The following is a 25,124-nucleotide window of genomic DNA, read 5'->3' on the forward strand; positions in this document are numbered from 1 at the left end:
TGCGGTCAGTGGTGCGTAACACCTGCTGTTCTCATCCGGTCCAGGAAGAAGATCCAGCTGAAGGTGTGGAATTCAGGGGGTTCCATCATCGCGGTCGTGGTCGGCCTCGGGGGCGCGGCCGGGGCCGTGGACGGGGAAGAGGGCGGGGCAGACCGCTAGGACTCCCCCCGAAGGTCCGGTCTTGGCTGTGATGAAGGATGACCTTGAAAGTGCTGATGTGGCGTGCGCTCCGTCTTAGGTGCCAGTTGGACTCATCAGCAGGAGGGGCCGACGCGGTCGTCCCCCGAAGCTTGCTGTTGCCATGGAAACAGAGGAGCAGCTGGAAGAGCGGAGGAAAGAACAACTGGAGGAGGTAACGGACAACTTTCTGAGCAGTCTGTTTTAATTGCCAAATCTTCTAAATAATTCATGTGTTGCCGTGGCAACTACGCTTTCAGCTGGTGGAGCAGTGTGAGGATGAAGAGCTGATGGACATCGTTCTTCCTCGTTTGACCCAAGTGTTAAGTCTGTGGGAGCTGCTGCTTGCCAAGGTACGGAAGAAGCCAAGTGTTCCGTCTACTGCAGTAGTTACTCCGATACAAGCGGGTGATGTTGAGGCTTGCGTTTATCGTTGTTCATTCACGCCACATGTGGAGTCAATAGACCTTCCATCCATCAGTCTGTGACCAGTCACAGTAGTGGTTGGCGCGACTAGCTGCAGCACTTTCAGAGCACAGATCTCATGTTGACATGTGCTGAGAGGTTCATCAACAAGTAGAGAGGTGAAAGGGAGGAGTCGCAGACAGCAGCAGCAGCAGTTGTTGCTGTCCCTTCTACCGAGTCAGAGGTCAAAAACACCTTGACCCCTTTGTGTCGCTGTGAAACCAATGACCCCTGGGGTGCGGCAGGTGTGGCCCTTCACGCTCCCGTCTCATCCGCCTGTGCACTGGCTCTGTCAGGTGGAGCGCAGCGGCCCCGTTCGTGGCGGCCTGCATCATGGCGGGCTGGTGCGAGGACGCTTCCCGGAAATCTACCGCGAGTTCGAGTCCCTTCAGGCTCAGGTCAAACAGATGGCCCAGGAGTACATCAACAGTCCTCAGAGTGGAGCTGCGCCGCTGGAGGTGCGAAACATCGAGGTGAGAGTGACGCACGCACGCGCCGCTGCTGCCTGCTGCGGGCCTCAGACACTGGTCTCACTGGGCCCGTCCAACAGGTGGCCAAGTCCCTGGGAATCCTGGACGAGGTCAACCGGATGAAGGTTTTTCCCGGCGTGTCTCCGAGCCCCTCGATCAACAACAAAAATAGTCGATATATGGAGGTACGCTCTGGTTCATATAACCCAGGTCCACTGCGGCTCATGTGTAGTGTGAACAAAACTCCCTCCTGTTTGATAGAATTCCAAGATGTTGCCGCCGTCAAAGAGATTCAAGATGGAGAACAGTGATCCTGGTTATCAGAACGGTGTGGAGTCCTCCAGAGCAGGTACCAAGGAAACAAGGTTTCCATCCTCCACGTGTGGTGCCCGCCCCGGGCCACAGGGTTGGCAGCAGCACGTCTGTAGGCCGAGGCTCTTTGGTGGTGTAGCCATCCTGAAGGTTCCCTTCTCCTCCAGGTGTGAGTGCCGTTTCACTTGCCACCACATCAAGTGTCAAGTCTGCCACATCATCTCTAGTGAGCACCTCTGGATCTGCCACCCCAGCACAGAGGTGAGTCACGTCCACTCAACAGGTCACCGTGTCGCGCTGGTCTCTGACTGAAGCTGTCCATCTGCTTCTAAAGTTCCTCGGCCGCGGAGAAGATGCCCCTCCCCCAAGCTCATTCACCGGTGTCCCCCATGGAGGTGAGCACCAGTGACGCCCCGGGAGGAGAAGCTGACCCCTTGATGGCTGGGCAGGATCAGGCCCTGTGCCCGAGCGAGATCGCAGCCCAGGTGATGGAACTGGAAAAGGTTCTGGCTCCAACTCCGGGCCCGAAAGACGGGACTGCCCAGACCCCATCTCCTGACGTGAAGACCGACCACACGGGCCCGGCTTCTTCCAGCTCAGATCCGACTCCTCTCTCCCAGGGAGCCGGGACTCAGGCGTCCACCACGCTCCAGGTTCCAGAGTCCAGCTCGGTCCAGGTTCCTGAACCCAGTTCGTGTCACGCGGCGCCAGCCAAATCTCCCACCGGGAACCAGCGGAGTGAGACCTCTGGCGAGGAGACCTTCATCCAGACTGACAAAGTGGCCGCAGACCCAAGTCCGGACCAGATTGTCATTGTCAACGGGCCCGATGGAACCACAATGCACATCCAGACCCCTGAGGGGGTCCCCTTAGATGCAGTCCAGGCCCTTCTGGGCATCGAGGCCTCAAATGGAGCCAAAGCAGCACAGTGACCAGTGAGCCGCCGCCTGAGTTTGGTGAGAGGTGTGTGTGTGTGATGGAAGTGCTGACCCACATTTGGACCTTTGAAACATCTGGATTCATTAGTCGGACAAATGCAGCTGCTGTCTTAAAACGGAGGACCTGCTCTGTGGTTCCTTCCAGTCCCGTCTGTGTCATGACAAGAGGTACCTGCAGGGGGTGCTGGAGGCCTTGGGAGTCGGGCAGAACCCACAGATGGACACCAGCTATTTTTCCACTTGCTCATCCTCCAAGTAACTTCTGCGGAGTCAAACAAACAAATTTAGGACGGTTTCCATGAGGCCGCGTGTGTGCGCGCGCATCAGAAGATCCTCCGTTTGAGCTGATGTTGCTGGTGTCAGTGGATATTTAACACGCCTGATCAATAACAGCTGGTTCCAGCAGTAACCAATAGACTCCTGAGTAGCGCCGCATCATTTAACACCCGTCACTTGAAGTAGTTGTGGGTGGGCTCATGCTGTCACGTGACCATTTCAACGCTGGTTTTTAACAGACCACGTTCAGGTTGTAAATGTGTACATTTGTCCTTTTTTTTTCATATTTGTTCCTTTAAAAGTAGAAGATTAATTAGTTGGCTGTTTTATATGTAGACCAGGATGGAAAACTAAGTTCAAAGTTGCACTATTTTATTACATTTTATATGAAAATAAAAAAACAGTGGACTCGTGGTTTGTACTCGCAGGACGCAGTCCGGATGGCTTCCCGGGCCGTCAAAACACATGACGTGAAGTCCTGCTCTTGTTGGACGAACTGATGAAGCGCCCAGTGTTGGAGGGATCCAACCATAAAGTCAACATGTGCTTTCACTCTGAATGTGTCCTGATGTTGTTCCAATGTCCTCTGATGTGCATTTCTATCTCACAGTTACATTTTCCTCACCTGTAGTCCGTCAATACAGAATTTCTTTTTAACCTGGAATGACTTTTTTGGGGCTGCGGGGACATGTTGGGGGGGCGTGGGGGTGATGAGTCATGAGGTCAAAACTGACGTCTTAATAAAACAATGCTTGTCATCAAAGGGCAAGTTCTGAGCACAGCGTGTTGTGCTCGCTCAGCAAAATACATTGAGCTTTGTCATTCTCCAGAAAAGCCCATGAGACAGCATTTCTTTCTTCCCTTCTCCCCACTATTGTTAGGATTACTTTAAACAACTGGTCACAAATAGGAATGACAAGAGAGAGATGGAAGACGAGGATGGGGACATGATGAGGATGATGATGATGAGGAGGAGGGACTTGCTGATGGGCCCAGCCTGTATTCAGCTGCTGCCTCGTGTGCTCAGTCGTCTACAACTGCTTGACCTGATGGTCCGAGTCTGATCCAAGCAGGTGGAATCAGAGTGTCCTGTGTCCAGTCTCCAGCAGCATGGCCTCCAGCTTCAGCCGGCTCTGAGGAGGAACGTAGGGTTGGTGCAACCAGCAAGAAACATAGACCAGGCCCAGGTCAGGGGAGTCTGTGTGAGCAAGTTCCTGCAGGATGGTCTGTTTCAGCTGCAGCTCCTGCGTGAAGGCGTCCAACAGGAAGACGGACGCTTCCTCTGAAACCAAGGCGTGCACGCGTCACTCCTGACTCGGCGCCACCTGGCGGCTTCACCACCTACCGAACGTCTGGGTGCTCCAGCTGTGGAAGAGTGGCACCTTCCTGCCTTCAGGTCCAAACTGAAACGCCTCCAAATCCATGATTCCTCTCAGCGTCGTGACCAGTCGCTGCATCTTGGCTACGACGGACGCCTGAGAGAATCAAAGAAAATGACTCGCGTTCCAACAGAGGACAAACCCTGGCAGGAGGATGAAGCCTCAGACGAGGGTTGGAATTCTCCATTCAAATCCTTCAACAGAAGGATGTGCATGCACATTTGCATGATTAAAAACAAAGCGTTTTCTCAGCGTGCATCATCAATCAAGATCATTTCCCCTACATCATCACCGGCACAGTTGGCGCCGACCCCGCTGTCTGCAGTGTTTAGTCCATCCAGACTGTAGCCTATAGCGCGCAGAATGGTGGAAGAAAAGTCCTAGATTTTTGGACCAATGAGCAGGTGAAATAATGGAGCCCAACCCAGCGAGTCGCCTTCCTGGTTACCATTTTGTTGACGATGTCCTGGAGCTTGAGACACTCCTCCTCCAGCGTCACCGTCTCACCCCGCGGCCATGAGGACGGAGGCGGAGTCTCATCCACCTGCTGCCGCTGCTCCGCCTGAAAACTGACCAACACCCGCCGCGCAGTCAGCACCATTGGACACAGACAAATGAACCTTGTCAACACTATGCACAGGGCCGGATCTCAACGGCGAGGCGTGAGGAACGAGGTCAGACCTGCTGCGCCGCAGGTTGACCACGCTGGTGGCGACGGTCAAGCCCTCGTCGTTGAGCTTCTCCCAGCGCAGAATCAAGTTGTGCCAGTCAGCCGCGGTGTCCCGGAGTTTGCGCGCGCTGCCCGTCACCGCCGAGCTCTTCCTGGCCGCTGGAGACCAACCTGTCGAACAGGCACGACGCTGTGGGACCTCATCGGTGGTGCATCCACAACACTTGGATGGATCGGTGTGTAGCGGTGAAGTGCTCGGGCCTTGGTTGGTGTAGATGTTTGGGTGCGACAACACGCCAATGTGAACCGTCCAACGCAACATTTCCATGCACGACATGGTTTTCAGCTAAGACGTAGGGCAGGCGTCCTCACACACACGCGCGCGCGCACACACGCAGATCACCGCCACTCACCTTCCATCTGCTCCAGTGTCTTGATCCACGAAACGCGTGTTCTCTTCTTCGGGGAAATAAAATGGGACTCAGCAGCGCCCCCACTAGCTCCGCCAACGAAACACGAACTTTCAGCTTGTTCCTAAGTAGATCTGGTTCTGTTTGGTTTGACCAATGGTCCAGAACTTTTATGATGGTCACCTGGTTTGTTTATTCCATCGTCACGAACCACTGTTCTTCTTCTCGTTTCCTTTGTTACCCATCACAACAGTGACACCCAGTGGTCATTTCCTAACATCGCTGACCGTCACAGTCAATGAAAATGTTTCAGTTGAACGACCCTCATGTAAATGGCGAGAAGCACATCGAAGAGGCCGCAGGAGGAGACAACAGAAGACATGAGCGCTGATGACGTCACAAACCAGCGCCCGCTCGAACCAGTCAGCGACGATGTAAACACAGTGGCGGGACACAGCGCCGTGGAAAAGCGGGCTCGTTTGGACTCGGTAGAGATGCGTGGGTCGAGCAGCAGCGTGGTCGTCCGTCACCTCAGGATGGCCGCCCGCTGGGACGCTCAATAGTACATCCGAGCTGCTGTCGGAGCCGCGTCACCGCTTCAGTCCACCAGTGACGCAGATGGGCGAATCCAATACGCCGCCGTGCGGGGGTGCTACCGACAAGAGAGCAGGTTAGAAATACATCCAGGAAAGCGATGCGTACACTCTTTAACTTGATAAGTCATATTGGTGCTTCTTTTTCTCCCCACACATCGATATGCCAACGCGAAGTTGCCACCTACAGTGGAATGGACCCTCCCATCACCAGGAAGGGCCGCTTCTGCGCAGCGTCCCAGCGCGAGACGGAGCACAGATGAGTCCATGTACGGGAACATGGACGTGACAGTGAGGCGTCCCTTCCCGGGACGGTGACGACGCAGGGGCTCGGCGGAGGAAACGCCATCTCCTGGGTGAGAAAAGCGCTCTCACCCGTCGATGCCGTGGGCCGCGTCATGACGTCCGCCCTGGATTATCCGGACGAGCTGTGGCTGCACGTCTTCAGCTTCTTGCCCCGCGCCGACAAGCTGAGCCTCCGCTGTACGTGCGGCTACTTCCGGCAGCTGCTGGACGGCAGCAGCGCGCTGTGGCGAGACTTCGACGTGGTGTTGAGGAACTTCTCGCGCTACAGCAGCCACTTCTGGCGCAGCCTTGCTCAGCGGCGCACCGCCACGGTCTCGCTCAAGTTCGGCAAGAAGAAGAACTTGCGGAAGCTGTGCGCGTGGCTGCCCTTCCTTCACACGCTGCGCCTGGACTCGTGGGAGGAGAGCAGCATCCAGGAGCTGAGGCGCTTCGCGCAGCTGCGACATCTGTCCGTCACCTTCTGCTCCAAGCCCCTGCAGAGTCTCGACTTCCTGCCTCCTTTGAGTCAGCAGCTGACGCAGCTGACCATCTGCAACGTCCGCCTCAGCTGCTCCACCGGCGCCCTGATCGACGCCGTGGCTCAGCTCAAACGCCTCACCTGCTTGATGCTCCACCACGACGGCAGCCAGAGGTTTCCTCCGCCCAGCCGCGTCCTGGCGCACCTGCCCGAGCTGCGCCGCCTCTCCTGGAGCATGATCCAGTACAAGACGCTCTCGGAGGAGTTCTTCAACCCGGCGCTGGTGACAGGCCAGTACTCCGCCGCCCCCGCGTGGATCCGGCTCAATAAATCTGCCGCTTCTTCTTGCAGAAGGTGGCGACAACCCGACGCTGTCTCACCTGCAGCTGGTGGACTACGACGCCATGGTGATGCCGCAGGTCCTGCAGCCGCTGTCGCGCCTCAGCAGCCTCTCCATATACCACATGTACAGCGTCCCGGGACCCAGCTGCCACCTGCAGACCTGGCTGTCGGCCCTGCCCCAGCTGCGCAGCCTCCACGTGGCTGGTGAGGATCAGACCCGTGTGGTGGTGGCGGCGGCGGCGGCGGGTCGCACGCGAGGTGCCAGTCTCTCCCTCACCGGGTGTTGGGATGCTGGCGACGGGCAAGTGACGCCGAGGCTTGGGAGCTCGTGTCCTGACGCGGAGTGATTCAAACGGCCGAGTCGGAGCTTGGATCGACATATCGCTGTCACGTGGTCGGTGCCGTTGGAAGCTCCGAACTTCATTGCTGCGTCGCTTCAGAATGCTCTTTATTGGCTCATCGTCTGTCGGATCATTGCGTTTCCATGCGCTCTGAACCGGCCCATCATTTCTGAAAACACTTCACACAGACGGCACAATGTTCTCGATCCCAACACCCCGGTCTCTGGCACCGTCCCGTCCGCTTAGTGACCTGCAGTGCAGCGTTTCACACCAAGCTTTTGACACGCCGCATCATTTGCGCTTATTCTTTGCGTTCTTCTGGAATCTATTTTAGAGCGTGTGGGAGAGCACGTGCATATTTGACTGTCATGATTCTATCAGTATTATCTGCTATGAATGACCAAAACACTGGAAGGGCCACACTGACTTTGACTGCTGTCTTGGGATTGAACCGGTGATGATTGTTGTAGCTTCCGTTGTCCACGTGCCCATCACTAGAAGCAACCGGTGGTGCTGTTGAATCCGGGATGAGCAGAGTGTGACGCGATCCCGCGCTCTGCATGCAGGAGGCCACGCCCTGGCCGTGTACGCCGACTTCCTGCCGCCGTCGCTGCTCAGCCTCTCCCTGGAGGTGGACATGCAGCCGGAGGACCTGAAGCTGGTGTCGCAGCGAGTGCCGCAGCTCAAGTGCCTGCACCTGGAGCCCTGGGGCTCGCCCAGCCTCCTCAGGTTCATCCCGCAGCTCTTTCCTAATCTGACCACGCTCCGCATCAGGTGAGGTGATCCTGGACGAGCACCATCTCAGACGTTCCACCACGGTGACACCAATGCTTCTGCAGGCAACGTGATGCCTCGGACGACGACATACTGCGGCTGCAAGACCTCCAGCACCTTCAGACCCTGGAGGTGATCGAGTCCTTCTACAGTCCCTGTGGGAAGTCGATGGTGTCCTCGCAGCGTGCAGCGCTGACCGTCTCACGCCTGCAGCAGCTGGTCCACCACAGGTTCCGGGTGGTGACCAGGCCACAGTCAGATCTGCTGACCTGCAACTGCATCGCTTCAGTGTAGACGGAGCAGGAGCGTCAATGGACCCCAGTGTGGTGCGGAACTTGGACGCGAGTGAAGTGAGACCACCAGGCGGTCAAGGCTTGTTTCAGGAACCGGTCACTCTTGATGGTTTTGTGTTTCACCTTTTCATTTAGAAATGGTTGGAGGCATTTTTAACCCTTTCAGGACAATGTTCTGTCGCACTATTGGGCAAAACCTCTGTCCATCGGTGCCTCGACAGCATGTAAATGGACTCCTGAAGTGAGAGAAGGGCTTGGGAGGTCATGACCTCCTCACCAGACACGTCTCTTCTCAACCTTTGAATCAGCTGCCCACAGACTCGCTCACTGTCGTGTCTTACTGCAGAGTAGCAAGCAGAAAAATGACCAATAAACACGGTGTTTTCCGGGTCTCTGGTGTGAGCTGACGATTGCTGTGTTGTAATATCCCGGACAAACAAATCAGCGGTTCGGTAGCGTTGTTCGTGAGAGCCGGGGAAACGGCCTGTGATTGGCTCGCATCAGGACCGCGTCATCACATCGACCTTGAGCGGATTCTGTGGTTGACCACTAGGTGGCGGTGTTGGCCAAGCGAGAAACCGGTGTCATTCCGCTGCGGAGTGGTTTATCTCGCCTGTGGAGCTCGTGTTTTCTCATGAGTATCGCTTTATTTGTTTTCTTAATGGCATAAATAATTCGATTTGTTTTCTTTTTTTTCATTTTTCAAGACTTCAGGCAAGGCCGGTGCTCTGGTGAACTTTGACCTCTCTGGGCTTCCGTCCTTCCGGTGGCAACGCGGAACTGAAGGACGGGATGCGTCGACACAGCCGCAGCCAAGCGTGTCACCACTGAGGCGAAAACACTCGCGTTTGTTTCCCGTGGACCCGAAGCGACGTCGCCTCTCCATGTTGCTGCGCCGGGCTCTGAGTGCGTGGGAGCGGAGGTCACCGCGGGCGGGCGGCCTCCTCCTGCGGACGGTCTCCTGCTGCAGCGCCCGCTGTCGGCCGGTGGCATCGTACCGGGACACGGTGCTTCTTCCCCGGACAGAGTTCCCCATGAAACTGACCGGACAGAAGCTGCTGGACAGAGAACTGCAGATCCAGAAAGTAGGAACCGCCCCCTGATGTTCGCCCACTTTTGTCCTGCACAAGTGTCTGTCTGTCACGGTTATTCTTGAGAGAACGTGTCTTTGCTGTGCCGAGTGCTCGACCGTTGTTGACGGTTTGAACACTGATGAGTGCGAGTGTGGGAGCAGGCCCATCAGTCATGCAGTGTTCTGCGGGTGGCTGTTGCAGGACTGCGGCTTCGCAGAGCTCTACTCCTGGCAGCAGAAGAGAAAAGCCAAGAAAGAGTTCTGTCTGCACGACGGGCCGCCGTACGCCAACGGAGACCCCCATGTGGGGCACGCGCTCAACAAGGTGAGGTGAACAAGGCACGGCCAAGTCCTGGCCGCCGGCTTCACTGCTGACCGGCCTCCTCTGCTCTAGATCCTGAAGGACATCCGCAACCGCTTTGAGATGCTGCGCGGGCGGCAGGTGCACTACGTCCCCGGCTGGGACTGCCACGGTCTGCCCATCGAGCTGAAGGCCCTGGGCCAGGCGGGGCCCGGGGGCCTCAGTCCACTGCAGATCCGACAGAAAGGTGAGGACGGCAGCGGCGGCTGAGCTGGGCGACCTCATGCACAGGCTCCTCTGCAGCTCGGAAGTTTGCGGAGGCGGCGGCGGCTCGGCAGAAGGCGGCGTTTCAGCGCTGGGGGGTGATGGCCGACTGGGACCACTGCTACTACACCTACGACGGCTCCTACGAGGCGGCGCAGCTCAAGGTCTTCCAGGAGATGCACAGCAAGGTGGGTCTCGCTCACGTCTGGTCGTGTCAGGTGAGAGAGGCGCGGACCTGGGCGTGTGAGCGCCCACATGGTGCTTCCTTCAGCCCCCCACTGTGAGGTTCCTCTCATTCTGTCTCGTCTCCTCCTGTACAGAGCCTCATCTACCAGGACTACAAGCCCGTCTTCTGGTCTCCGTCGAGCAGGTGCGCAGGAGCTCAGCTGCGTGGCAGCTGCTCCGTCTTCAGCGCCTGTTTCTCGTGTCTCCGCAGGACGGCTCTGGCCGAGGCCGAGCTGGAGTACAACCCCGAGCACGTGAGCCGCGCCGTGTACGCCGCCTTCCCGCTCCTCAGGGCCCCGGCGCCGCTGAGCCAAGCAGGTGAGTGCTGCGATGCCCGGGTGTCTGTGGAGGAGCTGTCGCTGACGCTCCCGTCCCTGCAGAGGGGGCCTCCGTGCTGGTGTGGACCACCCAGCCCTGGACCATCCCAGCCAACCAGGCGCTGTGCTACATGCCCAACGCTCAGTGAGTACAGCACGACCCATACGACTCAGCGGGGTGTGGGGATTTGGCGCCCCCTGGTGGTGAAGCCCTTTCTCCGCCCGTTCCTTCCTCGTGTAAAAACCACACGCAGTTCATCAGCAAACGCAGTATTTTCTATCACGTGAGAAACGCTTTCACCTGCCACTGTGTCACGACTGGCACAGCACCATCCGTGGACATGCTGTGAGCAGTGCTCACCTCACCAGGTGCTGTTGTTTTCGCCCACGTGTCAGTCCATTCACACAGAAGAGCGCAGGACAGGTAAGAGCCGTCCACTCACCTGTGAGCCTCTGGCGCCGCTGCTGCCACAGAAGCAGGCAGATCTCTGGGACCTGGATCAGGAGCTTGAACCTGACATGAGCTCGCCGGCGCCTCCTGCTGTCGCAGGCCTGAGCTCACCACGATCGATGGTCGGCAGGTACTCGCTGGTGAGGAGGAAGGACAGCGGGCGGCTGCTGCTCCTGGCCAGTGAGCGCAGCGCCAGCATGGCTGCTCTGCTGCAGACGGAGCTGGAGCTGGTGCACTCCCTGCCAGGTAACCACCGGCCACCGCCGCACGCTTCGCTCCTCACACGCTAACGTGAGCGGACGCTCTGGCAAGGCTCGCAGCTGGAGGGCGCCGTCTGCCAACACCCCACCATCGCTGACAGGCAGGTGCCGCTGCTGCCCGCCAACCATGTGACCATGGGCAAGGGGACGGGCTTGGTCCACACGGCGCCGGCGCACGGCATGGAGGACTATGGCGTAGCCGCGCAGTTCCAGCTGCCGCTGGTGGGTGTTGACATGTCCGTCGCCCGGAGCCTGAAGCTCATCCGTGTTTCTGCTGCCAGGAGTGTGTGGTGGATGAGGAGGGCAAGTTCACCGAGCTCGCCGGAGAGCAGCTGAAGTCTCTGCCTGTGATGGCGGAGGGCACGGAGAAAGGTAGGCGTCCCAGTCTCTGGGCCGGGGGTCACGACCTTTCAGCAGCCGCGAGCTCACACTTCTGAAGTCACTGTGAACAATGGCTGCAGTTCCTCTCAAATTGTAGACGGTGTAACAACATCAACCACAATAAGATGGTTATTACATGAATATTATTATTTTGTTATGACTTTAACGGCCCGGTGGCCCCATGTTGGTGACCCCTGCTCCAGACCTCCAGGGGGCGCTAGTCTCCCCTGACTCGGTGCCTGAGTCCAGTTAGGTTTTGCTGACGCTTGTGTTGTGTGGGCGGCGGCACAGTCATCTCCATGCTGAGGGAGTGCGGCGCGCTGGTGGAGGAGGAGCGCTGCGTCCACAGTTACCCCTATGACTGGAGGAGCAAGCAGCCGGTCATCATCAGACCCAGCAGGCAGTGGTTCATCAACACGGCTTCACTCAAAGACAAGGCCAAGGTGAGAGTCACAGCTGAGGGGTGAGAGCTGAGGGGGTGAGAGCTGAGAGGGTGAGATCTGAGGGGGTGAGAGCTGAGGGGTGAGAGCTGACGGGGTGAGAGCTGACGGGGTGAGAGCTGAGGGGGTGAGAGCTGAGGGGGTGAGAGCTGAGGGGGTGGGAGCTTAGGGGGTGGGAGCTGAGGGGGTGAGAGCTGAGGGGTGAGAGCTGAGGGGGTGAGATCTGAGGGGGTGAGAGCTGAGGGGGTGGGAGCTGAGGGGGTGGGAGCTGAGGGGGTGAGAGCTGAGGGGGTGAGAGCTGAGGGGGTGGGAGCTGAGGGGGTGGGAGCTGAGGGGGTGAGAGCTGAGGGGGTGAGAGCTGAGGGGGTGAGAGCTGTTGCGTCAAGAGAAATGCTGAGTGAAGTAAAGAGGAGTTCGCAGCAGCGTCTGGGGGCCCTGAGGTCCCTGAGGGACGCCTCATCTGAGCGTGCGGGCTTCTCTGCAGGAGGCGCTGCAGAAGGTCCGGGTCCTGCCCGAGTCGGCGCGAGGCAGCATGCTGGCGCATCTGGACAGACGGACGTACTGGTGCATCTCCAGGCAGAGGAGCTGGGGCGTCCCCATCCCGGTCTTCTACCACAGGGAGACGGGAGAAGCGCTCATCAACAAGTGGGTGGCGACGGGTGGGCCGGGGTCAGAGGTCACCGCTGAAGGTTTGCTGCCTGTGCAGACACACCGTGAGCCACGTGGCCCAGCTGTTCAGGGAGAAGGGCAGCGACTGCTGGTGGGAGCTGCCGCTGGAGACTCTGCTGCCGCCGGACGTCCTGAAGAAGGTGGGTCCTGAGGTCATGTGACCAGAGCGCCGGACTGAGCAGAGCCTGTCCTGTGGTCAGAGCAAAGCCGGGTCGGCGGCGGACTACGTGCGAGGAGAAGACGTGCTGGACATCTGGTTCGACAGCGGCTCGTCCTGGGCAGCGGTTCTGGAAGGTAACGCTCCTTTCTCGTGAGGACACCAGCCAGGGCTCCTTCATGGAGACCACGAACAAACAAGCGTCGTCGATCCAGCGACGGCTGAAGCTAAACAATGAGTGGATGAGAACCCAGCGGCGTCTTTAGGCGTCTAGAAGGTTTCGTCTCAGCCGCGAGAGGAGGAAACCATGCCTCCATTTCTGATCCCTCTGATACACTTTGATTCCGAGGTTTGTGCTGATCTGTGCTGTGAAAGCGACTGTGACTGTTGATCCGATCAGGAGGCCTAGCGTTTTCGGGTGGAGCCTCTCGTCCAGTCACGTTTCTCCGAGGTCTTCATGAACAGATTCAACTGTTTTGTTTTGCTTGTTGTGGTTTTGTGGCAAGAACTGGACGAAGACTCTGAGGAGGCGGAGTCCAACCTGAGCTGGCTCCCGGCCTCGCTGCGCAAGCCTCTGGCCGCAGGTTCAAATCCCGTCCTCGCTGCTTCCCTCTCTCCCTGCTTCCTCTCTGCTGCATGCAGAGTCACGGGCTGCTGGAGGCACCGGGGCCGTCTGCTTCCTCCTGCGTCTCTCTCTCTCTCTCTCTCTCCTGAACTAACCAGTTCCTGACTCACCGTCCACACCTCCTCACTCCTCCTCACCGCCCCTCTCCTCCCGAGACAGAAGCTGACTCCAGAGCAGACGCCTATGTGGAGGGGAAGGACCAGCTGGGCGGCTGGTTCCAGGCCTCGCTGCTCACCAGTGTGGCCGTGCGGAACAAGGCGCCGTACAAGTCAGTGCCAGCGCCTCTCAGTCACATCAGACGCCGTCTGACCTGCTGCTGTCACCGGCAGGTCCCTGGTGGTGCACGGCTTTGCTGTGAGTGAGAAGGGGGAGAAGATGTCCAAGTCTGTGGGCAACGTGGTGGATCCGGACGTCGTCATCAACGGAACGAAGGTCAGAAGTCGGCGTCCGCTGATGCAGCAGAATCGCTCAGATGTCGCCGCTGTGGTCAGGACGGAGGAGGCACGGCTTACGGCGCCGACGTGATGCGCTGGTGGGTGGCCGAGTCCAACGTGTTTTCCGAGGTTCAGGTGGGACCCGCGGCGCTGAATTCGGCCAGGGACAACATCAGCAAGGTAGAGGGAGCAGGAGGAGGCGGGGCCTGGGACCTCACTCACTTCCTGCTCCTGCGCAGCTCAGGAACACGCTGCGCTTCCTCCTGGGCAACGTGAGCGGCTTCGACCCCAGAACGCAGGCGGTGGAGCCCAAAGACATGCTGTACGTGGACCAGTACCTGCTGCACCTGCTGCGGGACTTCAGCATGAAGGTGGGCACTGCGGGGGGCAGGGGTGGAGCCGGAGCCACCATCCCAGAACTGACCCGCTCCTTTGTGTTGGCAGGTCACCGACGCCTACAGCGAGTTTGACGCCGGGCGGGTGATCCGGCTCCTCCAGGCCTTCGTCAGCAGGGAGCTGTCCAGCTTCTACTTCAGCATCATCAAAGACCGGTCAGGCCCGGGCACCCGTCAAGTGTAAGACCCCTCTCCAGGACTGACCCTCTGACCCTGCCTCCCCAGGCTGTACTGCGAGCCCCGGGACTCTCTGGGCCGCAGATCCTGCCAGACCGTGCTGGAGGAGATCCTGGACGGGCTCACCCGAGCCGTGGCGCCCATCCTCCCGCACCTGGCCGAGGAGGTGTACGCCCACGCGCCGGGCCACCAGGGTGAGCGTCGCTGACATGAGCCCGGCTCGGGTCCCGCCTGACCTGCCGCTTCTGTCCCCCTCAGAGGGCGAGACCTTGTTCCGGAGTGGCTGGATCAAGAGCAGTTCGGTGTGGAGGCGGCCGGGTCTGGAGGAGGCGGTGGAGGGAGCGTGCGCCATCCGAGACTCCTTCCTGTCCTCCATCCCGGGGAAGAACGCGGCACAGTACGAACTGACCGTGGCCATCGAGCCAGGGCTGCTGTTCGAGCTGATGGAGGTGCAGACTGAGGCTCCGCGCCTGGGAAGGCTCCGCTGCTAACGCTTGTCTCTGCTGCGCCCAGTCCCTGCAGGAGGCGCCATCCTCCACCTGCTCGCAGCTGGCCGAGCTCATGATGGCGGCGCGGGTCCACCTGTGCAGCCAGTTGCCGCGGGACCTTCCGGCCGACGCCCTGCTGAGCCACGGCAGCTTCCTCATCAACCTGGAGGGTGAGGCGGATCAGGTGACTGCCACAGCTTCAACCCCTGACCTGCTTGTGTCAGCAGGTGGCGTCATTCGTGAGGACAGCGCATACAGCATCGCCGTGGTGCCAACGGCCGCCGAGCGCTGCGCGCGCTGCCGTCGCTACACTGCCGAGTCGGCAGACTGCCTGTGTCCACGCTGCCAGAGCGTTGTGGCCCCCCCGCTGACCTGAGCTCGTCGAGATGGAATGAAACGCTTTACAGAACTGCATTGTCACTGTGTGACGTGGACCCCGGGGGGGGGAGGGGCTTCCGGCTGTGAGTGTGAACGTTCATGTAAGATAATAAATGAATGAATGAGTCTGGAGGTGTTTATTCTACGCTGCGTGACACCAGGGGCTGACGCTGGGGCTGGGCATCTACAGAGCAAGAGCTGGGTTCTGGAGGGGAAGTTCACCTGTGGCGTCAGGTTGTGCTTCAGGAGTCGGGCGTCAGAGCCTCCACGGCCTCCATGAGGTGCAGCGCCAGACTGTACTGCGCGTGATTCTCCGGCAGCATCTCCACCAGCCGGCCGACCAGCCTGCTGGTCTGTGGCAGAGGCACCAGGGGGCAGCGCAGCTCGCTGGGGTCCTGGAGACGACAGAAGGTGGGGGTGAGCGGCCAAGAAATGCTCAGCAGCAGGGGGCGTGGCCTCACCATGGCCTTGAGCCAGGTGCAGAGGGTGGGCGGCAGGCGGGCCAGCAGCTCCATGGCCGGCTGCGTCTGCGTTTGCTGGTGCAGCAGCGAGTGGCTCAGCCTCTGACCCGACAGCACCAGCAGCTGGGAGCCCAGCACGTCCCGGTCCTCCACCTCCAGCGTGGCCTGAGGACGGCAGGCTCACGTCAGTGGGCTGCGTCGCCTCCGCACCCGGAGCTCACCTCCTCAGCTTGCCGGTCCAGGCCTTGGCTATAGAGCTGGCACACCAGGTGGCGCCGCAACACGTCAGGGCTCACTTGCAGGAGGGTGCCCAGGTCCAGGCAGAGCGAGGGCCACCATGAGGCCCCGGGTCCAGCGTCAGAGGGGTCGCCCGTGGCCTGAACCCAGCTGCTCAGCAGGCGCAGCAGGAACTGCAGCGGCAGACACACCGTCAGGGCCCATCCCTGCAGAGCTGCGGGGACATCACTCACCTCCTGCCGCTGCAGGACCAGCCCCGGGTCCATGTCTCCACTGGGCATCAGCTGGATGCTCATCAGCTCTCGGAAGAAAGCGTTCTTGCCCTGAACAAGGAGACTTTGCTTCACGTCTCACAGCAACACACACCCCGTGAACGTGACTCCTGACCTTGTTGTCAAACAGGCTGATTGGCTTGACCTTCAGGTTGAAGGTCATGGCGGCGTGCATGATGGTGGCCAGCAGGCAGTGGTGCTGGACCAGCGGGTAGTGGACACCCTTCTGCTCCAGGGCCAGCTCAGCGATGGAGGCTGGACCCTCGGCCGCGGACCACACCTCCTCCAGGGACAGCTCAGGGGGCGGGACCTCCTCGGCTGCCGCATCCACCTGCAGGGGGCGACGGAGTCCGATGAGCTCAACCTAAAAGGACACGTGACTCACAGGCACTGGGAGCAACTAGCCTGACACAAAGAACTGCTCACTCACACATGCTGCCCCCATGTAAAACACAGTGTCTTTGTCTCTGTCACAATCGATCCACCTTATATGGCGAAAGTCTGCAGTTCATTACATTTAAGGCTCACTGCTCCTACAGGACTTTTTTCTAGTGACACACTGTCCCCCAGGAGCAGCCTGGACGTCTCCACCTCCAGCGCGTAAACTCGAGAACAAAGTGAAAGAGGCGACAGAGGTGCTAGCTGGATTAGCATCATGCTCGGTGCTGACTGCTCTCACTCCTCATGCTCACACGCGGAATCCGCTCACTTACATAGAAGGGGAGAAAAGAGAAAGGGCAGTGATTGTGAAGCAAGACTTCCGTCACCTCCATGAGGACCTGCAGCAGCTGGACGCAGCAGCCCAGGAACGAGGTCACCGCTTGGTCTCCCATCCCCACGTCCTGCGCAGAGGCGTCACACACGCGTTGGGCTCAGTTCAACCACACAAGGGCAGTGTCAGAGTCCAACTCACCCGCCGACACAGCCGATCTTTGGGGGCCTTCCCCACCTGAAACACAGCAGCCTGTTAAGACTGGCGCTTCACACCTGCTGCGTGAACCACTCACCTTCTCCATGAGGTACGCCGCCGCCGAGAAGCGCTTCACAAGGAAGGTGCTCCACATCATCGTACAAATACCTGCCACAGAACAAAGTCAACCCTCACACCAAGGTCACAGAGACGGAGGTCGGGAGGGCTCACCCAGCTGGATGTGTGGACTGGAGACCAACTTGAGATGATCGACAGCTCTACACAGATACTGACCCTCCTGGAAACAACAGCAGAATCAGCAGATGGACGGAGGAAGGGGCGTGACAGTGCACTTGCCTCGGGGTCTTTGTTCCACTGCACCACATATTCCCAGCAGCAGTGAGCCAGCAGCAGGTCCGGAGACAGGGAGTGCGGGAACCGCTGACAGGCCGCGACCAGAAGGTCTGCAAAGGCAACACGTAAAGCAACAGCTCACGGAAGCACACAGCAGTCCAACTTCCTGCTTCCCACCTGCTGCCCCGTCTTCCTTCTCTCCTTCGCTCTTCTGCTTCTCCACTCCGGGGTTTTCAACCTCTTCACAGTCACTCTTCTGCAGGATGTCCTTCAGTCGCTGCGGCAGGAAGTCGTGTCTGAAAACCCACTTGGACACGTTGTCTGTGATCGCACCTGGGTGGAGAGAAGAGCGCGACTCAAGACCAGCCGAAGAGAAGAGACAACTGAGGTGCTGTTACCTGTCCCTCCCTCCAGCAGAGTCTTGATAGAGCACTGAGCAGCTGCGCCCCCTGCTGGTCCGGAGCTGGGAGCAACGAGCAGAAGGGTCTGCAAGACCAGCACGTCCTCCAGCTGCCGCACACACACCAACCACTGCTCCAACTCCAGGGACACGGCCTCCCACTCGGACTGCAGCTGCCACACAGGCATCACAGCAGCATCAGGCACATCTCCAGGCGAGAACAGTCACATTGGCACCGACACAGTACTGCAGGTGGCTCTCAACCCTCCCTAAAGGAGCCTCTGTCAAAATTGTTTTGTTTTTTTTTTTTTGCCAAACAAACTGCGAAGACGACCCAGGACACATTTGTTGCAGTACTTCCATCATTTTTAGCACATCTACTTTTTGGAAGGTTCGGCCAGCATTTTAACTCCAATCAATAGGAAATATTTCATTTTAGAAACGAGGAGTTTGAGTTATGACCACAGTACAAATCAAAGTCGCACATCATGTCATGTTTTTAACAACACTCTGTCCCTGCATGGACCCCAGTTTTGGCAGCGAGTGTTGACCTGCGGCTGAACCTTCAGAAAACTGAGTCAGAGATGTTGTACCTTCGTGTCGGCGCGGCTCGCTGTGCTGGCTTTTGCAGCACGGTGAGCAACTAGTGCTGCGAGAAGAGCGGCAGCAGCATTTCGGGACTGGACACAAGACTGGCGCACTTGCTGCCACCAGGGGGAGACAGACTGAGGGTCCCATGATTCCTCTATTGCACCTAATGGATTGAAAAAAACCTTTCAAGTTCTCATTTGCTCAGAATTTGCACAAGACTGTAATAACACCAACCTTTCATGTTGCTGAGAATGACGAGGAGTGAATGGAGATTTCTGACACTTTGGACTGGTCTTTGCAGAACCTCCTTCTCCCTCTGCAGCCAGACGTGGAGCAGCAGAGACTGCAGACGAGCAGCGTTAGAGCGGCCCTCACACACCGTCACATGTTTGACTGACGTCTCTGACGCCTCACCAAGAGCTGTTGAGGACTAATCCCAGCCTGCTGCACCGTCTCACACAGTCTTTTCAGGGGGCTTTTACCATTCAAACACCCCCAGAACACAAAAGTGCCTACAGCAACGATGGGTTTGTCAACTGGGAAATCCTCAAATGTTTCCTCTGATTTACTCACCAAGCTGGTTCCACTCAGGTTCGGAGCGCTGGATCAGTTTCACCTGCCCGTCCTCGCGACACTCCATCTGGGAGAGGAAGGTTTGAGACGACAGTGGGGAGTCTGGAGAGTCTTGAGCGAAGGAAACACTGGGCCTGGAGGTCAGCTGCGCGTATCGCTGGAGGGTAGCTTCCACGCGGGACAGCTCCTCCTCTAAGCCCTCAGGGGAGTCCAGCTGGGGAGGAGAAGGGAAGATCATGGTTCAGATCAACTTGCAAATGCCCTCAGGTTCAGAACAGATGATTTGAAAGGGTTTTATAAATCCATTATCATAAAAAACAAGGGAATGTCTGGGCATATCTATCAGCAAAAACCAAGTGGGTCATGTTCAAGCAACTTTCCAGGAATTCAAACATCAGACACATGACTCCACCCATTATTACTGATATTAATAAGAAGATTTTCATGTGTGTGGGACCATTCATCACAGTAAGACGCTTGTCTTGTGTGTGTGTCCTCACCTCTTCAGAGGGTTCCCCGGACTCTGCAGCAGAGTGCAGCAGCTGAATGTCCGTGTAGAGACGCAGCAGTTTCAGCTGTGAAGAACACAGTTGCACCAACGCCGATTCCACTTCCTCAGGATCTAACAGTCATTAGAAAAGAAGAAACTGGCAACAAATCATGGTCAGATATCCACATGCTCCTGGGAGACATGCCAAACCTTGTCTCTCCAAACTGCAGAGCAACGCCTCCACAATGTTACTCAGACATGAGACAGGAACGTTCTTGTTCGACAGCAGAGATTCCAAACCCTGAAGCAGAAAACACTTGTGCGTATTTGAACTTTTAGAATATTCATTGAGCTGTGTACCTGCTTCTTAATGGCTGGATGTTTGATGTCCAGCAACACCGTTTTGGCTTCGGTCTCCAGGACGTCTGAAAGGAGAGATTCAGTATTTCAGGATCGTGAGCAGCTGTCTGAAGCACAGGTTCCATATGTAAGGTGGAGGAAACTACGTTCTCTTACCAGGCTCCACATCTCGACTCCTCAGTAAATTTGTCAGTCTTTTCAACAGATGCATGTCTTTGGCTCGTTCACTTTTCTTGTCACTGAAAAAGAGCCAGAGAGAGGAAGAGAATGTTTTAAATTGAAGCTACACGGTCAATAAAGTGGAATTCAGCACATGCAACAAAAACATTTATAAAGCCACAAGAATGTTGCCTGTTCAGCCAGAACATCTATGTTGAGAACTTATTTTGAAAGGCTGCAAGTGGCTTTCCTTCATCATCTGACACTGGCAATTTAAAGTATTTTTAGGTCTGAAATTGAGAAGAAAGGTTTTGTTTTTTGGCGTGAAAAACAAATCACACTTTGAGATGGTGACTTTTTTTTTGGACGGGATATAAACTCGGTCTAAATGTCTTTTAAAAGATCGTGAGGCACAGAAGTGTGAAACAGCTTGATTTAACATCGTTATGTGTCACACTTGGCTCCAAATACATTGCACGGGTTAAACTCAAGATAACTTGATGAATCTGGTGGAAATAACTGGTGGACAAACGTCTTACCTGAGGGCCAGGTGGAAAGGAATGCTGACGGTCCTCATAGCGCCTGTGATGGGATCCAGCAGACAGACCTGCTGTGTGTGCAGCTGCCATCCTTGACTGGTCACACTGTTCACCCCCATGAGCCGGTAGCCTGCATACAGCAACCTGGGCAAGCCAGCAGGAGCATGTGATACGACGGTGGGTTGGATTCTCAGCGTCCTCGCCGCTCACCTGCAGTGTTTCCCTACAGTGAAGGCTCCCACCCGGGGCCCATGCTGCATCGCCCAAACCTCCAGGATTCCTCTGCGTGGAGCGTAGATCACTAGAAAGAGCGCATGCCGCCGGGGTAGGGAGGACGAAGGCGAGAACTCTCGATCTCCTCTCTCCTCTGGAACCTGCAGCCAACCAAGCTGAGCGTCTCGGTAACCTGAGGGGAAAAAAGTCAGACTCATAACATGACAGAAAAACACACAGATAAATGCTAGAAGCAAATCACTCTTGTTAACTGATCGTTGCCAAATGATGATGATGATGATAATGTCCAATCATCTGAATCAACTGACAACAAACCTACCAACTCACGCACAAAAGAAATAGATAAACATATAGTAAAAAGAAAGAAGTATTTCCGATCAAAATACCACCTCTGAAAATTAATTGATTATGTCATAAATAGAAAAAATAAATATATTTACATAAGCAAAACTGTACAACTAAAGCCTCAAAGCTAAGAACAAATGATACATATTCCCAACAATAAACTTCTTGTACGCTCACACACTCACACGCACATACAGTATATGCAGTATATGAAAATAAGCCAACATCATAAACATGGGAACATATGGAGCCCAGAGTGCTTCACACCTTTCCACATGCGGATGGCAATGCCGCGGGACAGGTCCAGCAGAGTGACTCGTCCAAAATCATCCGTCACTCCCGCCAGTGTGTTGCACGGAGACAGACAGACGGACTCGCCGTGGCGGCGAGAGTCTGGGAGTCCAAATCTGGAGGAGGCAACAGATTTCAGACTCGAGCCCTGGTTGGCTATAGACGACGGGATCCTTGAGTCTACCTGATTGCTAAAGGTGTGGCAGGTTCCACCTTCGGCTTCTGCTTCTGCACTGGCTCCTCTTCGTTCTTGTTTTTATTCCAACCCAGCCACCCACTGTGACAGACAGATGGATCAGATTCCTTTCAGTGTTGAGCAAAATCTATTCTCTCTGGACACACACACCTGGCAGCACTGAAGAGAGCAGAGGTGAGTTTACTGGCCACAGCCAGAGCCACATGAGAGAGAAGGGGCTGAGAGCTTCCCTGAGAAAAAGACAAGATGGCAAACAGCGATCAAAATACGGTTCCCATCCAGCTTGTGCGTGACATGATCACACTTACGTCTACAGCATAGTAGAAGCCTGTGTACGGCCCACCTCCCACCGTGATGTACTGACTCATGGCAGGGGGGCTACCCTTGATCGAAGCACTGAAGCCTCCAAGGACTGAGGCATTTTTCAGCTGGTCGAAAACAGACAAGGTCATGACGCCTTTAAGGGAGAGAAAGACACGAGGCTGAAACAATAATTCAACAACCATGGAGTGAGGCGTCTCAGTGACACCTACAGCTTTCATTGTCTCATTTGCTGAAGCATCATCTCGCCTGCAGCCACCAGTAACTGTGCCGTCTGTGAAACGACTTTTTTTTTTTTTTTTTAAACTTACACCCGATGAAGTAACCAGGTCAAGTAAAAAGGAAAATCAATAGGTCCAAGTCATGACAATTCGTCCTACAGCGAATTCAAAAAGAGCGAAGTCAAAAACTAAAAAAAATAATAAAGTAGCTTCTCATATCAGTCAATATCAGTCATCCTCCAAAACAAATTGATGCGAGCATGAAATTAGAAAAAATAATCTGTCTGAATCAACTCATGCTTCCAGAAAACAAGTGAGAGGTTTTTAAGAATAACAGCACATTTCCACTCTCAGATCTCCTCTCTTACAGTTACATTGCACTTCAGGAACATTTGACCTCTTTGTCTCACTAGAGGCACTGGAGGTCATAACATTATCTGATAGCACTTACCAACACTACAGTGATCCACAATGTTGTCCATGTCCTGCAGACCCCACTTCTTGTAAGCGAGAGGCGGCGGCTGGATCGTGTCACTTCCTGCAGCCGCAGCTGAAAACATAGTATTGGATGCATTGTGTGTAACACAACTAACAACACAGAGCCTGACCAGAGTTTTTATGAACCTTTTACAAATAAGAATCCCCTACAAATATTCTACTGTGGGTCTGAAGGCCAAGATGTGAGCGGACCTTTGGTACGGGACTGTTTTGCTGCCACCTCTAGCTCCATCAAGCAGCAAATCAGTAAAACACTATTATCAGTCGTGTTTCAAGACCAACATAACTGTGTTTAGATGCACCAAAAGACATTTCAGGAACCAAAAATGTACCTCTTGCAACCTGGTTCCGACAAGCTCGCAGAGACTGGAACAGGCTGAAGCCATCAATGGTGACCAGCGCTGCAGGGTAGAGGATGCTCAGCTCTTCATGCTGGGAGGAGGCATTTGAGCGTGAATATTTACAATACACACAAGACAATGGGAAGCAATTGAAAAAGGGTCAACAGAATATTTTGATTTCAGCTACATTTTAAGGCAGTCATGAAGACACTGTGAGCAGAAGCACAATAACCTTAATGAGGTTTAAAAGAAGCACTACCTGCTCAGTTACTCCAGGATGACGCGGGATTTCATACGTGCGACATTTGAGCCTTAGAACGGGATCTTCGTGCAGCAGCTGTGACAGCAACAGAACGCCGCTCTGACGTGGAAAACGACGCAGCCCGGTTACTGACGCAGCACTCCACAGTAGCATCTGTGATTTAAGCATTGAACCAAACCGACACAGTCCATCCACAACATCATACCTCAGTGTAGAAGCGGACATGACCTGAAGTAAAGCCCACTACGACACAGGTCCAGTCAGGCCTTCCAGTGGAACTCCTGTAAATGACTAGAGATTGGATACTGAAAATGTTACGAGAGAAGACATGATGACTGACCTCTTTTGACTGGCCAGGGGAATGCAGATGGAGCTGCTCACGCACTCTCTGCAGGGGGGAGCACATCTTATTCATATTTCTGAGAAACACTCTCCCCAGGGACAGAATTGAACATTTACTTTTTTTAACAGTGAACACTGTCTCAGTACAATAGTGCAGGAGGATAATCATAATGATTTGTACTCTAACCCGTCTTCGGTGCTCAGGCTTCCACTCCAGGACACTGCAAGAGTCATCTCCTCTCTGCCGGCATCATCTGTGCGCCACTTTGCTGGAGAGGCAGAGCACGTCAACAAAACACCAGCTGCACGTGTCTTTCACTGTACATTACCTGACAGGAACACAGCCTTTTGTTCACGTGCAACCACCAGTAGATCTGAGCATGGAGACAGGGCCACCACACAGTCCTGCAGCCAGGGTCCACTTGGCTCTTGGGGATCACTTTCCACCTGCAAAAAGAATGGTCAGTGTTTTACAGAAGCGTGGTCATTCGACGTGCGACAGAATGGTTTCCTCAATAACAAACCTCTGAGGCGCCAGCTGTACTTTCTTGCTCTTTACTTTCGTTATTTTCCCACGCTGACTCCCAGTCTGACGTGTCCCATGAAAAGTCATTGTCTGCTGAGGAGAATAAAGGTCCATTTTCGGACCATGTGATCAGATGCACAGCAGTTCTCAGCACTTCCAATGAAACATTTATGACCTCACAGTGCTTTTCGAACGAAAACAATGACTTCTCAAATAACTAGCTTTAACTTTCAGTGCAGAACCAGTTGTGAGTCAAAGCCTCGGTGATACCTGCGTGGTTCTTCTCCTCCGCCGGTGCAACTGTCTGGCTCTGAAATAAGAAGTCTCGGACTGTTTTCAGCTCCTGGAGCCTGCAAAACTCCAACAAGCTGCACGACATCTCTCCCGATAGGAAACGAGTCAGGAGCTAGCAGTTAGCCTGCTTGCTAGCAGTCCACTTTCTTTGCGGTCTAAATGTGGCTGACTGGGTGACAGTCGGCTCACAGACACTAAGCAATAATATCGAGTTGTTTATATTCTTCTTGTATCAACTAAATGCCTGTCAACTATTACTATTGCCTCTGTGGTCCAGCGCTTTCACACGTAAGCTAACGTGTTGACACATAACTAGCATAACAACGTTGAATACTTCCGGAGTTCATATTTTCTATTTCAAAATAAAAGCACACTTTCAAGCCTGTCAAGATGTGAAACATGCAACAACAGCCAATCATATGCTTTGACATGAATAGACAAACAAAGCTGCTGTCATTGATTCTAAATACAACAACGTAGGGAAGGATGATGCGACAGGGAGTCGCCGCCGCTCTGCAGCACCCGCGAATCGTGTGACATTTTGCTCGCCTTTATTTTGAAAGCAAAATGCAGCGCGCGTCGGTGCCCCTGCCGCTGCGTCTCACCGTTGGATGACGTCACGAGCTGCGGGCCTCCCTCGCAGGGTGGAAGCGAGAAACAGCAGCGTTTG

At 55.6% G+C, this 25,124-nt stretch overlaps 5 protein-coding genes across 8 annotated transcripts in view; 3 read left to right on the top strand and 2 right to left on the bottom strand.

Moving 5' to 3' along the window:
* The window catches only part of znf839 (zinc finger protein 839), a 7,019-nt gene extending 3,723 nt beyond the window's left edge, over window positions 1-3,296 (top strand). For both annotated transcript variants that reach the window (XM_053844462.1, XM_053844463.1), the window contains 8 exons: window positions 45-173; window positions 239-352; window positions 438-530; window positions 939-1,115; window positions 1,193-1,297; window positions 1,374-1,461; window positions 1,592-1,685; window positions 1,759-3,296. In XM_053844462.1, the coding sequence (XP_053700437.1) occupies window positions 45-173; window positions 239-352; window positions 438-530; window positions 939-1,115; window positions 1,193-1,297; window positions 1,374-1,461; window positions 1,592-1,685; window positions 1,759-2,356 (1,398 nt within the window). In that variant the 3' untranslated portion in view covers window positions 2,357-3,296. The remainder of the gene's footprint in view (window positions 1-44; window positions 174-238; window positions 353-437; window positions 531-938; window positions 1,116-1,192; window positions 1,298-1,373; window positions 1,462-1,591; window positions 1,686-1,758) is intronic.
* On the bottom strand, window positions 2,994-6,473 carry cinp (cyclin-dependent kinase 2 interacting protein). Of its 2 annotated transcripts, none has more exons than XM_053844544.1 (6): window positions 6,066-6,473; window positions 5,101-5,749; window positions 4,699-4,858; window positions 4,466-4,586; window positions 3,984-4,113; window positions 2,994-3,920 (listed from the first exon to the last, which is right to left on the bottom strand). In XM_053844544.1, exons 2-6 carry the CDS (start codon window positions 5,105-5,107, stop codon window positions 3,718-3,720), a joined length of 621 nt encoding a protein of 206 aa, XP_053700519.1. In that variant the 5' UTR covers window positions 5,108-5,749; window positions 6,066-6,473; the 3' UTR covers window positions 2,994-3,717. The 2 variants fall into 2 exon arrangements, with proteins under 2 accessions (XP_053700519.1, XP_053700520.1); XM_053844545.1 differs by having other exon boundaries at window positions 5,879-6,473.
* Window positions 5,384-8,216, top strand: im:7136021 (uncharacterized). Its single transcript, XM_053844529.1, has 5 exons — window positions 5,384-5,767; window positions 5,868-6,743; window positions 6,805-6,999; window positions 7,703-7,910; window positions 7,976-8,216. Exons 2-5 carry the CDS (start codon window positions 6,089-6,091, stop codon window positions 8,202-8,204), a joined length of 1,287 nt encoding a protein of 428 aa, XP_053700504.1. The 5' UTR covers window positions 5,384-5,767; window positions 5,868-6,088; the 3' UTR covers window positions 8,205-8,216.
* An 843-nt stretch (window positions 8,217-9,059) lies between these two features.
* Window positions 9,060-15,380, top strand: iars2 (isoleucyl-tRNA synthetase 2, mitochondrial). Of its 2 annotated transcripts, XM_053844476.1 has the most exons (24): window positions 9,060-9,288; window positions 9,478-9,600; window positions 9,670-9,823; window positions 9,880-10,028; window positions 10,161-10,210; window positions 10,277-10,383; window positions 10,446-10,527; window positions 10,964-11,079; window positions 11,146-11,315; window positions 11,375-11,465; window positions 11,766-11,917; window positions 12,399-12,559; window positions 12,621-12,723; window positions 12,784-12,877; window positions 13,247-13,324; window positions 13,525-13,633; window positions 13,695-13,797; window positions 13,857-13,979; window positions 14,039-14,170; window positions 14,244-14,350; window positions 14,420-14,565; window positions 14,630-14,820; window positions 14,885-15,029; window positions 15,087-15,380. In XM_053844476.1, exons 1-24 carry the CDS (start codon window positions 9,088-9,090, stop codon window positions 15,233-15,235), a joined length of 3,036 nt encoding a protein of 1,011 aa, XP_053700451.1. In that variant the 5' UTR covers window positions 9,060-9,087; the 3' UTR covers window positions 15,236-15,380. The 2 variants fall into 2 exon arrangements, with proteins under 2 accessions (XP_053700451.1, XP_053700452.1); XM_053844477.1 differs by lacking the exon at window positions 13,247-13,324 and having other exon boundaries at window positions 15,087-15,379.
* On the bottom strand, window positions 14,997-24,795 carry rab3gap2 (RAB3 GTPase activating protein subunit 2 (non-catalytic)). Its single transcript, XM_053844455.1, has 35 exons — window positions 24,431-24,795; window positions 24,159-24,253; window positions 23,964-24,081; window positions 23,822-23,903; window positions 23,633-23,680; window positions 23,498-23,573; window positions 23,290-23,391; window positions 23,022-23,121; window positions 22,643-22,741; window positions 21,958-22,106; window positions 21,800-21,879; window positions 21,638-21,730; window positions 21,430-21,569; window positions 20,794-20,989; window positions 20,584-20,727; window positions 20,042-20,124; window positions 19,886-19,950; window positions 19,736-19,826; window positions 19,536-19,657; window positions 19,036-19,249; window positions 18,877-18,974; window positions 18,697-18,805; window positions 18,465-18,625; window positions 17,870-18,044; window positions 17,649-17,804; window positions 17,475-17,581; window positions 17,349-17,415; window positions 17,215-17,285; window positions 17,121-17,156; window positions 16,975-17,049; window positions 16,323-16,538; window positions 16,169-16,258; window positions 15,920-16,108; window positions 15,699-15,863; window positions 14,997-15,632 (listed from the first exon to the last, which is right to left on the bottom strand). The coding sequence occupies exons 1-35, from the start codon at window positions 24,537-24,539 to the stop codon at window positions 15,480-15,482; spliced, it is 4,074 nt and encodes a 1,357-aa protein (XP_053700430.1). The 5' UTR covers window positions 24,540-24,795; the 3' UTR covers window positions 14,997-15,479.
* Window positions 24,796-25,124: the final 329 nt, after the last annotated feature.

The sequence above is a fragment of the Synchiropus splendidus genome, chromosome 16, assembly GCF_027744825.2.
Source record: "Synchiropus splendidus isolate RoL2022-P1 chromosome 16, RoL_Sspl_1.0, whole genome shotgun sequence".
Lineage (NCBI taxonomy): Eukaryota > Metazoa > Chordata > Actinopteri > Syngnathiformes > Callionymidae > Synchiropus > Synchiropus splendidus.